Source organism: Chaetodon trifascialis, chromosome 22 (genome assembly GCF_039877785.1).
Source record: "Chaetodon trifascialis isolate fChaTrf1 chromosome 22, fChaTrf1.hap1, whole genome shotgun sequence".
NCBI lineage: Eukaryota > Metazoa > Chordata > Actinopteri > Chaetodontiformes > Chaetodontidae > Chaetodon > Chaetodon trifascialis.
The window spans coordinates 773468-786528 of record NC_092077.1 but is presented as its reverse complement, the minus strand read 5'-3'; the positions used below and the strand labels follow the sequence as shown (position 1 = coordinate 786528).

Here is a 13061-nt window from a genome sequence, read left to right as displayed (position 1 = left end):
GATCATGAAGGAACCCCAGAAGAATGCAATCGCATCCATGTACCGACCACTAACCTGCCTCTAAACATGGAAGCTCCTGTCAGGCATCACAGTAGCTAAGATGAAATTCAGTCGTTACAGACAGCAAGTATAACAAAAATCAAACACAGTGGCATAAAAGGATCAAGATTTAAAAAAAAAAGTCAACAGGATACAGCATAGAAAAACAACAATGTATATGTACATTTGTATAAATTATAAAAGTACCAAATGCCATAAAAAAAGCTTCTGCCATAAAAAATACTATTGTCAATATTCTTATCAGAAAACTACTGCACTTGAGAAATACTATTGTGCTAGAGAAATACTAGGTCTATATATATGCACAATATATACACTTACTGTAAATACTATAAATACTGCAGCCAATATGGATGATAAACAGTGTTATTGCACAGTTGAGAGAAATATACTTAGAGATTACACCAGATGAAATAGATAATGTGGGCATATATTAGCACTGATAACAGTAGTGCAAAACAAAGTGGGTTTACAATGTATAATTGAGAAAGACAGCATCAACACAGTGCTAGATTCATGATGCTGTTGAATCTAGAGCAACTGGACTTGGTTGTAGAAACTTGAGATTTAATCAGTGATAAAAGAAAATAGCCATAGCATGTCTACAACAGCTAGAGGAAGAAAACCATCACAAGAAATTTCTGACTAATGCATTTCTGACAATGACTCCACTCAAAGTGTGAATCAGAGTAATCCCTGCTATTGTACTGCTTGACAGTGACAATATACAGTATATGGTATGAGAAGATGTAATGGGTTCTGTTGGCTTATTGTGTTTGAGCTTAACTTAGACAATTTTCAAAGGCATACCGTCTAATCATGTTTCCTTTCCCCCCAGTTCTTTCATGAGTTATTAGCCCTTTGTGGTTTGAGTTTGCAGCCAAATCTTCAGCTAGACCAAGATCAGGGCATCACCAGTTACTTGTGTGGCATTTGTCCCTCAAGCACAAAGTCCACAACTGCTCTTTCATAAATGCAAAGCACACACACAAACACAGCTCTACACTGTCTTTAACTAAAATGGTGCACATCTGTCTGAAATAGTACAGCTGGGCTGCACACCAAGCAGAAGCCTTTAGGCTAGCCAGCAGGCAGCAGAGATATCAAACTGAAATACTAATGCATTCATTATATATTTATGGTTTTCTGATGTACTCTATGGTGCTTAAAGCAATTTTATGTGTGAAACTAGTCTCTCACATCATCATGTTTTCTCTGCTGAGAAAAAAAATTTGTAACTATCTTTTTTGTTTTTTATTTTTTTTACCTCTTGGTTTCAAAGTTATCTCCATCTCTGTTACTATCTCTGGCATACTCATATTTTCTCTCTATATATAACCCTGCTGTCTGCCATCTCTCTGTCTCTCTTCCTCTTGTTAGAGACTTTTATATCGAAAACATGCCTCCCACCGAGCTGCGAATTACAATAAAATAGTCAGACTACAAACTGTCTTTGCTCACACTCCTTGGAGTAACAGATGAAGACCCTAATTTGAAATCTGATCCAGTCTCCATTCACTTTGGCCTGCAGGGCTGTTGTTGCTATGCCAATGCCAAGTAGCCCAAATTAGTTAATTCACTAGCTGCCTTGCAAATATGTTCAATAGGCAATAACAGCAACACAACTGCTCTAATGATTGCCAGACTGGAACAATTAAGCATGTACCATCCAGCAGGGGCTATGCAAACACGAACAGTAGAGGAGTGGCCAAAGTCCTGAGAGCATGGATGCTGTGACTGGTACTGTCATGGCTACTGTTGTCTACCTGGGCTCTTTAATGAGGGCAATTGAACTTCAGGGTAGATGGCTCAGAGGAAAAGAGAAAAAAACAAGGGCTCAAAGGTAAAAACATATCTTCTTGTCCCTGCAAGCGTTTTCAAAACTTATTACAGGCATCACAAAAGACAAAGAAAGATAATGTGAGAATGAAAACAATTAGGTGGAGAGTGTCAAATCTGCTTTATGAGTCCAATCGGTCAAGCACAGAGGTGTAAAAGGAAAAAAAGCAGGAGGAGACAGTTTCAGAAGGATCAAGGGGGAGGGAGTTATGTCTGAGTAGGAAGGGCTAATGGAGGCAGATACAGGGAGAGGCAGGAAGCAGGACAGAGACAGACCAACAGAAAAAGAAGCACAGCAGAGAAAAGAGAGGCAGAAGCAGAGAGAGCACCAGTGTCAGTATCTCCCTTGCTCCCTCCAGGTTCTGTGACTGCATGCTTTTTACCAGTCAAATTGCAATCCTGAAGAGGCTCAACAGTGTGGTGCAAGATGCTTGAATGATGGACTATTCTGCTTAACCTCAACTACTTAGGCTTATCACATGTGGGCACTACAGTAGCTTTGGTGATTGAAATACAAAGCCCTACAGGGAAGGAAAGTACTTCGACAGACCCAAGGATCACTGAGGAATAGTCTTTGTCTAGAGGTAAACTAACACACACCACAGTCATATACTAACACTGTTATCTGTGCTCTGATAGCAAGGCAATATGAATGTGTTGCATAAAGGAACTGTAAAAGCAACACATTTAGCCCATGATACAGACACAGCATCCTGACATGGAGATGAGCTCATGCGTCACAATTTTAAAGCAGCCATTATTTTGAGTGGAGAATAATAACACAAAATTAGTGGATGTCAAACAGCAAGGAACATGCTTCTTCACAAGCTGAGTTCCCTGCCACCCAAGGACATACTCTCCTGTTTAGGAAAGCTCATATGACACAAAACTGCTCCTTTATTTCAAGAAAGTACTGGGGTTGCACTTAACAATTTTCACTGTTGTTCATTATTTTTCTCTTTAACTGATCAATTGTTTAGGTCAGAAAACACCGGAAAAACAATCATCACACATTTCCAGAACCCACGTGACGATGTGAGATTGCTTGTTTTGTCCAGCCAACAGTGCAAAACCCAAAGATACTCAAAATTTACAATGAGTGGTGCAAATCCTCACATGTCAGAAGCTGAATACCTGCCATTTTTGCTCAATAACTGATAAATGATAACCTAAAACCTGATTACTAAAATTGTTAATTACCTTTTGTGTACCAACTAATGGATTACTCAACTAATTCTTTACCTTGCTGATCTGACACCTTGCTCAGAGCTGGGCATCCCTTCAGAGGTATTCTTTATGTAAATGCAGTGCAAGGTGGCTCTGGAACCTGGGCATTTTGCCAGAACTTGGTAGGTTTGTTTACAGTAGTAGGTGTTCCATCAGACTGGATGTGACTGGATGATTGGGTTTAGGTATAAGTTTCTCGTTGTTATGGTTAGGGTAAGCTCACATCTATCAACATGTTCCATGTTCCATTAGATGTGCATACCATATGGGGCAGCTGTGGCTCAGGATGTAGAACGGTAATCCACTACTCAGAGGGTCGATGGTCCTATCACTGTCCCTGGGAAACCCCAAATTAGTCCTGATTTGTGTGTGTGAATCCTGAGTTGTGTGCAAAAGCATTTTGAGTGGTCAGTAAGACAAAAGCACTGCACAACTGTAGTCCATTTACCATATATAAAGTCACTTTCATACTTCCATATTACATTACAATATCTAATATGTACAGAAATTGCAATTCATTCCTTGATTTTTCAATTCAATTCAATTTTATCTGTATAGCACCAAATCACAACAGAAGTTGTCTCAGGACACTTTCCATATGGAGCTGGTACAGATTATAAAGCATTCCTTCTTTTAACAATACTAAAGGAAGGAGTACTTTATTTTGAGAAATATAAACAAACATCTCCCTTCATTTAAATAAAGGAGCCAAAGTTATCAAATATTAAATGTTGTTTAAACATGAGCAGATTTACAAGAACACATTGCATAAGTAAAAAAAAGTCTGAAATTGGACAAATTGGTATCTGAATCGGGTATTCTGTCTCAGAATATGAAAATTTGAGTCACACTCCATCCCCACAATGTCACTGGCCTTGCGGATCAGTGTGGTTGATTCTGTCAGCGTCTGCCATCCTCAGCCTGCTGCCCCAGCACGCAACAGCATAGAGAATAGCACTTGCCACCACAGACTCATAAAAAATCCTGAGCATAGTCCGGCAGATGTTGAAAGACCTGAGTCGCCTCAGGAAATAGAGACGACTCTGGCCCTTCCTGTAGAGAGCGTCAGTGTTCTTTGCCCAGTCCAGTTTATTGTCAATGTGTACCCCCAGGTACGTGTAATCCTCCACAATGTCCACACCGACCCCCTGGATGGAAACAGGGGTCACTGGTGCCTTCTGCTCGCACCTTGTGACAAAGTTGTCCACAGCAGCCCTGTACTCATCCTCATTGCCCTTGCTGATACATCCAACTATCATGGCTTGACCATGGGCCGGAGCTGCTTCAGGACGAGTCTTCCAGAGTCTTCATAATGTGGGAGGTCAGTGCCACAGGTCTGTAGTCCTTTGAGGCCCTGGGCTGTGATGTGTTTGGCACAGGAACAAGCATGGGGACCCTCTGGAGACTTAGGCTCATGTTGAAGACATGTTGAAGAACTCCACGCAGTTGGGGGGCACAGGCTTTTAGCACCCTGGGGCTGACACCATCAGGGCCTGGAGCTTTGTTAGAGTGGAGTCTCCTCAGCTGTCTTCTCACCTGGTCAGCAGTGAAGCACACTGTGGAGGTGAGGTGGGGGAGGTGTGGTGTAGTCATCTGGTTGGTGAGTGAAGTTAGTCTGGCAGTCTGAGAAGGTGTGAAGAGGGCTCACACAGGATGGGGGGGTGTGAAAAGGAGGAGAAGGAGAAGGGGGTGGGGGGGTGGGGAGTGGTTGATGATGGTCATCCAGGACAGACAGCAGAGGAGCCAGAGGGAAGATGAGTGAGGCCTGAAGTGCCAAATCTATTAAAAAACAGATTCAGTTCATTGGCCCTATCAACGCTGCCTTCAACTCCTCTGCTGTTTGTCCCGAAGCCAGTGATGGTCCTCATACCACTCCAGACCTCTCTCAAATTGTTCTGCTAGAGTTTCCACTCCAGCTTCCTCCTGTAATTAAAACGTGTTCCCTGACCGGGAATCGAACCCAGGCCACGGCGGTGATGGGGAAAATCATCAAAGACAAAAGGCAAAGCATCAACAAATTATTCAGCACACATTGCGTGCATGTACAAAGTGCAAATACTCACAAGGACAGACATCCTATAAATGAGTTACAATTAAGTAGGAAATGTGAGGCAACATGCAGACAATTTTTTTCATACAGTTTCACACAACTCTATCCTTTACAATTGCAGGATGACAGAATGCAACTGAGGAAGAACAAGCAAGGGAAGATGACAATGATGAGGGCATATGACATTAATCTCCCCTTCAGTCAATTCTTCCCTCACATCCTGGTCTCTGACCTTTGCTGCAACTCTGTCTCCCCTTGGATCACAGGGAAGTGAAGGGATGCCAAGTCCAGAAGAACAACCACAGAAGCAAGTCTACGTTGGAGCCTCCGCTATCTTCTCTCATCTTTACTCTCTACCTTCAATATTCTCTGGAATATGAAATGAAAAACCTTACATGACCTGACCTGAGGTGCTATGGACAATATAATGATCTTCACCTCTGTGAAGTGTGAAAGATGTATCTGAAAAGTGAAGAACAGTAGAGAGCAGGATTGTTCTGGCAGTAGCATCATTTTCATGCAGGGTCGAGACTCGAGGCAATGGTCCAAGCACAACGGACAAGGAAGAGACAGAGCCATGCATGAAAGAAACCATTGATTTTAGTGCACCGCACTGATGTTGCAAACCACATGGCTCCCCAGTGAGGGGTGGGTGTGTGTTGTTCTCTGTGTTTCACAAACAGACTATTCCAGCTGCCTGAGAGGAGTCAGTATCCCCAGAGCTGAAGTTTGCAGCAAACTCTTTGTGGTCACTTCAATTGCTGGTGAGCAGGAGAGGACATTGCTAGGAGGGAGTGGTGAGTTTAAGCTTGATATCACACTTACACTCAGTTCTCTTTAGTTCAAATCATAAGGGAATCAAGGTCCATGAACAAAATAGTCTAGCATTCTTGAATTTGTCTATTTAGTATCAGCTAGCAAACCAGGACTCCCTAATGACTTTTTTGACTGACAGCTTCTTCCAACTTTTGCACACCTGGTCAATCACTACATGAAGGGGGCGTGCTTGTTGGTGTGTCTGTTTTGGAAAATAAAAAAAAAATGTTTGACAAAGTTCCCAATGTTCCCAAAAAGCAGAAGGCAAGTGGCAGCTGCAAGCTTGCTGGTCTGGTGACAGTTTACCAAATCTTTGGTTGAAAAAAGACCTGGTAGAATTTAAAATGTACATAATAGATTTTTGTTTTTTGCACATTTTTGTGTAAGCTGCTCTCCAGGCCTCTTCCTCTTATCAGCACAATACAGACATGCCCAGTGCTGATCTCTGCATCCATCATGAACAACATGACAGTGCTTGATAGTGCTGACCCCTATGACCTTGGCATGACCTCCTCTGAGGCTGTCTATCCCCTCAGCTTCAAGGTAATTTTTCATCAACTGAATCAATGTGACATTATAGCAAGATTTCTTACAAGCAAGTAAATCCAGAGAGATATTGTTAGGTATATGACATTTTCACTGTTTGGGTCACTAATGTGTTGGGAAAGTATAGTATACTAAAAAGTATAGTATAGTAGTATAGTCACATCATTATTATGGATTATTAAGAAAAAATGACAATGTCATTCTAAATGCCACTATGTTCTTTCTTTTGGTAGGTTTCTCTGACAGGCTTCCTACTTTTAGAGATAGTTTTGGGCTTGAGCTCCAACCTTACTGTGCTTGTCTTCTACTGTATGATACAGAACCTCATCAGCTCAGTTTCCCACATCATCACCATGAACCTACATGTGGTGGATGTGTTGGTGAGTCCTGACCTCTATTATCAGTTACCTTTTTTTGCCAAAAGGGATTTAAAATCAAGTGGCACTTTTAGTACCAAAAAATACCTCTCAGCACATCCCCCATTATGCTTCTACACATCGACTGAGTTATTCAATTGGCTTCGATGGGAAGTAGCATCCAGTTCATATGGAATATCATGCTTCCAGTTTAAGAAAGGGCCAAAACATCTACTGCTGTACTAGTCTTTAGAAATTAAGGACAATATATGAGAATTGATCATACACCAGAGACAACAATAGTGACTATGCCTGCCTCTAAATGTCTATGATTTGAATCATTAGCTGAATCTCTTTTTGTCAGCTGAATCACTGCCCTCCAACACTATCAGCTCTGGTGCTGAATGTATCAAAATCAACTTGTAGATTAAACTTGTAAAATTTAAACCAGACACTGGGAGAAATTCTTATACTGTAAAGTCCACTATATTTATTACAACTTGGGTTTCATTTTTGTAGTCTTTGGTTCTTTTGCTTATGATAACATTGTACCCACTAATGTCAATTGGCTCAATGCTAAATGACATCTTGGAATGGAGCAACATCGTTTTGGTACATAGACTGTTATCCTAACAAATAAGAAAATGGTGAGAGTGACAAAAATATAACCTAAATAGCAATTTTTCTTTTAGCTCTAATATATACAGTCAGTGCAAATTGCAAATTGAGAGCAACTGTAATTTTTTCCTTCTTGGCAAAAATTGCTATTTGCTAGAATCAGCATGGTAACGATCAATATAAAGCAGTTTGAAGATTAGATGGAAACAAAGGTAATGCATTTGGAAGATTACCTGAATTTCTGTTGTGCTTTCAGGTGTGTGTATGCTGCATCCCATTAACAGCCGTAGTGGTGTTACTTCCATTGGAAGCGGATACAGCCATGACCTGCTGTTTCCATGAGGCCTGTGTCTCCTTTGCAAGTGTAGCCACAGCTGCTAACGTCCTGGCCATCACTGTGGACCGCTATGATATCTCAGTGCGACCAGCAAATCGTGTGCTTACGATGACTCGAGCTGTAGCCCTACTGGGTAGCATCTGGGTGCTATCATTTTTCAGTTTCCTGGTTCCCTTTATTGAAGTTGGCTTCTTTATTAACTTGGGTTCAGACCTTGTGAACCAGACTGCAGTGGTCACAGTGGGTCAAACAAATGAGTACTACAAAGAGCTGGGTTTGTACTATCACCTGCTAGCACAGATCCCTATATTCTTCTTTACGGCTGTGGTAATGCTGGTGACTTACTACAAGATCCTGCAGGCACTTAACATTCGCATTGGGACACCCTTTCAGCACAACCTCCCAACAAAGAAGCAAAAGAGCAAAAACACATTCTCTTTGAACACTGCAACAGAGGCAGAGTCAACTGACACTTCACAGGCTAGTGCAGGAGTCAGGGCAGGTGGGAATGCACCTTTGGGCATGCGGGCATCAGTGTCAGTCATTATTGCGCTACGACGAGCAGTAAAGCATCACCGTGAGAGACGGGAAAGGCAAAAACGAGTCTTCAAGATGTCTCTTCTCATCATCTCCACGTTCCTACTTTGCTGGACTCCAGTAACAGTGCTCAACACCATTATACTTAGCACTGGGCCCAGTGATTTAACTGTTCGCCTGCGCTTAGGCTTCCTGGTGATGGCCTATGGAACCACTATCTTTCATCCACTCCTCTATGCCTTCACTCGGCAGAAGTTCCAAAACGTTTTGAAAAGCAAGGTGAAGAAGAGGGTGGTGTCTGTAGTGGAAGTTGACCCTATGCCAAACAATGTGGTTATCCATAACTCATGGATTAACCCCAGGAGAAACAAGAAAGTCACCTATGAGGATACCGAAGCCAGGCAAAAATGTTTGTGTTCACAAGATGCAGAGTAATGGGACTAACTCAAATGTATATGTACAGTAAATACAAGTTGGTTGCATATTCATTCATAAAAGTAGAGTAACAGACTATGGCAGAAAAATTAAAAACCTAGTATTTTAGAGGGACATATAGAGATGTTTTTAATGTAATTACAGAGGTAAGCATTTGAAATAACACACTGGAAGAAATGTGACTATGATGGCTAAATATACTACAAATACACATAAGACATATAAGTACTATGTAGACATAATGTAGACATAATTTTGCACAATTCAGTTAGTGCTTATATTGTGTATCTTATTAAAGATTTTTTAATTGAGGTAATCTTGGTGTGTTGGTGCGCATTGTTTTGTGTTTTAAATCTGTTTTTTGCAACAGTACCCGGAGCTCTTTCACCAGAGAAGAGCTCATGAACATCAGGGGAGCAACACCAGAGGATATATTTCCTAATTTTCTGCCCCCAACATTGGAAATTTTGGACATCCTGGTCAAAGGTGTGCTTACCTTTGCTCACGCAGCAAAACGCCGGAGGATAGGAAAACGGGCCAGTCTGCTCGTGCGTCTCATGCGGACTACTCACAGCGTTACCAGGAATATTTCTCTCTAATGTGCATTCACTGCCCAACAAACAAGGAATTGCAACTGCTGTTGGGTAAAAACAGGGACTTTTCTTCTTTTCATCTGCGGTTTTGTGTTTCTTCGAGACGTGGCTCTGTGGATTAATACCAGACTCTGCGCTGAAGCTGGCTGGCTTCCAACTCCAGCACACGGACAGAGACACGGAGCTTTCCAGCAAAACTAAAGGTGGAGGTGGTGATTCCTGTGTACAGGCAGAAACTAAAGCTCTGCAAACCTGTAGTGAGGACATCAAGGAAGTGGACCAATAAGGCTGTGGAGGATCTCCAGGCGTGTTTGGACTCTACTGACTGGGATGAGTTCAGGACTGCTACCAACAGTCTGGATGAGTACACGGAGGCCATAATGTCCTACATCAGCTTCTGTGAGGACTGCTGTGTTATATCACGCACCAGGGTGAGTTACAAAAATGACAAACCCTGGTTCACGGCCAAACTCAGACAGCTAAGGTTGGCAAAGGAAGAGGCCTTCGGGAGTGGGGAAAAAGACAGATTCAAAGAGTCGAAGTACAAGTTTAGCAAGGCGGTGAAAGAGGCTAAACGACTGTACTCTGAGAAGCAAAGGGACAATCCAGCAACCATCCCCCACGACACCTCCAAACAGCTCCAGCTCCAGTCACCTTCACCAGTGCCCACCTTAAAGGCCCCCCCCTCTCCACCCACCTCAGTGACGACTCTTTCCATCCATGAGAGGGACGTCAACATCCTCTTCAGGAGACAGAACCCCTGGAAAGCAGCTGGACTGGATTCTGTCTCTCCATCCGCCTTGAAGCACTGTGCTGATCAGCTGTCTCCAGTGTTCACAGACATTTTTAACACCTCACTGGAGACATGTCACATGCCAGCCTGCTTCAAGTCTTCAACCATCATCCCAGTTCCCAAGAAGCCAAGGACCACAGGAATTAATGGCTTCAGACCAATCGCCCTGACCTCTGTGGTCATGAAGTCCTTTGAGCACCTTGTGCTCTCACACCTCAAGGACACCACCGACCCTCTCCTGGACCCCCTGCAGTTTGCCTACATAGCCAACAGGTCTGTAGACAATGCAGTCAACTTGGCCCTCCACTTCATCCTCCAGCACCTGGACTCCACAGGAACCTACGCTAGGATACTGTTTGTGGATTTCAGGTCTGCCTTTAAAACCATCATCCCAACTCTGCTTCAGGAGCAGCTCTCCCAGTTGAGCGTGCCTGACTCCACCTGCAGGTGAATTGCAGACTTCCTGTCCGACAGGAAACAGCGCGTGAAGCTGGGGAAACACGTCTCAGATGCAAACACCATCAATACCGGATCCCCCCAGGGCTGCGTTCTTTCTCCTCTGCTCTTCTCCCTGTATACAAACAGCTGCACCTCCAGTCACCAGTCCGTCAAGCTCCTGAAGTTTGCAGACGACACCACCCTCATCGGACTCATCTCTGATGGCGACAAGTCCGCTTACAGGGAGGTGGCATCGGGTGACCTGGTGCAACCAGAAGAACCTATAGCTCAATGCTCTAAAGACAGTGGAGATGGTTGTGGACTACAGGAAAAACTCAGCCTCACCTGCCCCCATCACCCCTCTGTGACTCCACTATTGACTCCGCTTCCTGGGAACTGTCATCTCCCAGGACCTTAAGTGGGAGCTGAACATCAGCTCCCTCGTCAAGAAAGCACAGCAGAGGATGTACTTCCTATGGCAGCTGAAGAAATTCAATCTGCCAAAGACAATGATGGTGCACTAGACACAGCCATCATTGAGTCTATCCTCACCTCCTCCATCACCATCTGGTACGCTGGGACTGCAGGGACTTTTTTTCAGAAAAAAAAACAGACTGTGTTTCCAGAAAAAAAAAACAAAAAAAAACCAGACTTGTTATATTGTTAGATTTTTGACTTCTTTATTAACTTATTTTTAGTAGATGTGTGATGTACCACTCTTCACCAAAAAAAATCCTTGTATATGTATAATTGTACTTGGCAATAAAGCTTTTTCTGATTCTGATTCTCCGGGAAAAGTAAACAGCACTGGAATCAAACCATTCTACAGGCAATTCTCTCTAAACCCCAATGAAGTGATTTCAGGCCCCACAGAATGAATTAGAATAAAATATTAAGTAGCAAAGCCCACTTAAGATATTGTTGGACTGATTGGACAACAACCGACTGGCACAGCACAGACCAGACGCCACCACTACAACACCTATAAGAGTTTGTTGCTATACTGGAGAACACAGAAGATGCTTACTCAATTTCAAAGCTATTTGCAGCCATGGAATTTCTGTGTGCCTGTGTGTGTGTGTGTGTGTGTGTGTGTGTGCCTGTGTGGGAGTGTGTATGAGTGTGTGTGCCTGTGTGTGTGTGTGTGTGTGTGTGTGTGTGTGTGTGTGTGTGTGTGTGTGTGTGTGTGTTACTGTTACTTGTTCTTGTGAACCCACCCTGTCACACTCAATGCCTTGTGATAACTAGAGGTAGTATGGCTTATAGATAGCAGGTGGCAGTGACATGCAATGTATCAATATCACTTTTCCTCTGTTCACACCAGAAGGTCACACAGTCATTGTTAAACAGAACAATTCTCATCAAGGGACTGACACAAAGTCTATGTACCTAGGGTGCCTGGGGTTGAACTGGACATCATGGTGCCACATGGTGTTCCAGGGGTGGGTGGGAATCTAGCTATCTGTCCTAATGTGTTATCTGTCCAGTATCAAATACTGTTTAGTATTACCCCATGTAACTTACAGATACAGTCTACTGACAAATCTAGAGTGAAGCACATGAATTCTTGCAACTAAATCAGTCACACAGTCACATTTTTGGGGATTCGCCTTACTTGTGGGAAAAACATGCAGGTCCCCATACCCTTAGGGTAAGGGTTAAGGTTAGGCAAATAAGGGTTATGGTTATGGTTAGCGTAAGTCTCCAGGGAAAGGGATGTAAGTCTATGTAATGTCCCCAAAAGTGATTAAAAACCAACCCTATGTGTTTGCGTGTGTGTGTGTGCACGCGCATGCGTGAGTTTCTGTTACTTGTTCTTGTGAACTCCATCTGTCACGCTTAATGCTTTCTGATAACTGGAGGCAGCAGGGCTAATAGATAACTGGTGTCAGTGACATGCGGTGCATCAATATCACTTTTCTTCTGCTGACACCAGAAGGTCACACAGTCCTCTGAACCTCTCCTCCACCTCTCAGCCATTGTTAGACAGAACAATTCTCCCTGCCTGGGGTTGATCTGGGTACCATGGTGTTATGTGTGCGTGTGTGTGTGTGTGTGTGTGTGTGTGTGTGTGTGTGTGTGTGTGTGTGTGTTATTTTTCTCAAGATTGAAATTAAGATTTTATTAGTTCTAAATGAAAACATGTAAGATTTTAAATTAATTTAAAAACAAGAACAAAAATTTAAATTGAAAGTAAAAGTAGGAAAAGTAACTCAGGATAAGAGTGAGTAAAATTTTGAAAGTACACTATCAAATCCCATCTTTTCCTTTCGGACCTGCCATGAAAGCCACTCCCCCAAAAACATATGAATGCACACTGCATGACTTACAGAGAAGTCCACAACAAAGTATTGGGGACAAGAGTGCAGCATACTGTGGTCACTGCTACCGTAATTTCTAAAATTCATTTCGTACC

General features: G+C 42.8%; 2 protein-coding genes across 3 annotated transcripts in view; one reads left to right on the top strand and one right to left on the bottom strand.

Annotated features, from left to right (window-relative positions):
* Nucleotides 1-13061, bottom strand: part of cog5 (component of oligomeric golgi complex 5) — a 117261-nt gene that overhangs the window by 73314 nt on the left and 30886 nt on the right. The window lies entirely within an intron of this gene.
* LOC139350610 (G-protein coupled receptor 22-like) lies at nucleotides 5859-11265 on the top strand. The gene is made up of 4 exons (XM_070992102.1): nucleotides 5859-5973; nucleotides 6391-6535; nucleotides 6772-6918; nucleotides 7769-11265. Exons 2-4 carry the CDS (start codon nucleotides 6449-6451, stop codon nucleotides 8819-8821), a joined length of 1287 nt encoding a protein of 428 aa, XP_070848203.1. The 5' UTR covers nucleotides 5859-5973; nucleotides 6391-6448; the 3' UTR covers nucleotides 8822-11265.

What these genes read in the sequence shown, in the direction of transcription:
- LOC139350610 (XM_070992102.1), top strand. Translation starts at nt 6,449, where the DNA reads ATGAACAACATGACAGTGCTTGATAGTGCTGACCCCTATGACCTTGGC. An exon ending in TCTATCCCCTCAGCTTCAAG is followed by an intron (nt 6,536 to 6,771) that starts GTAATTTTTCAT and finishes TTCTTTTGGTAG; the next exon opens with GTTTCTCTGACAGGCTTCCT. An exon ending in TACATGTGGTGGATGTGTTG is followed by an intron (nt 6,919 to 7,768) that starts GTGAGTCCTGAC and finishes TTGTGCTTTCAG; the next exon opens with GTGTGTGTATGCTGCATCCC.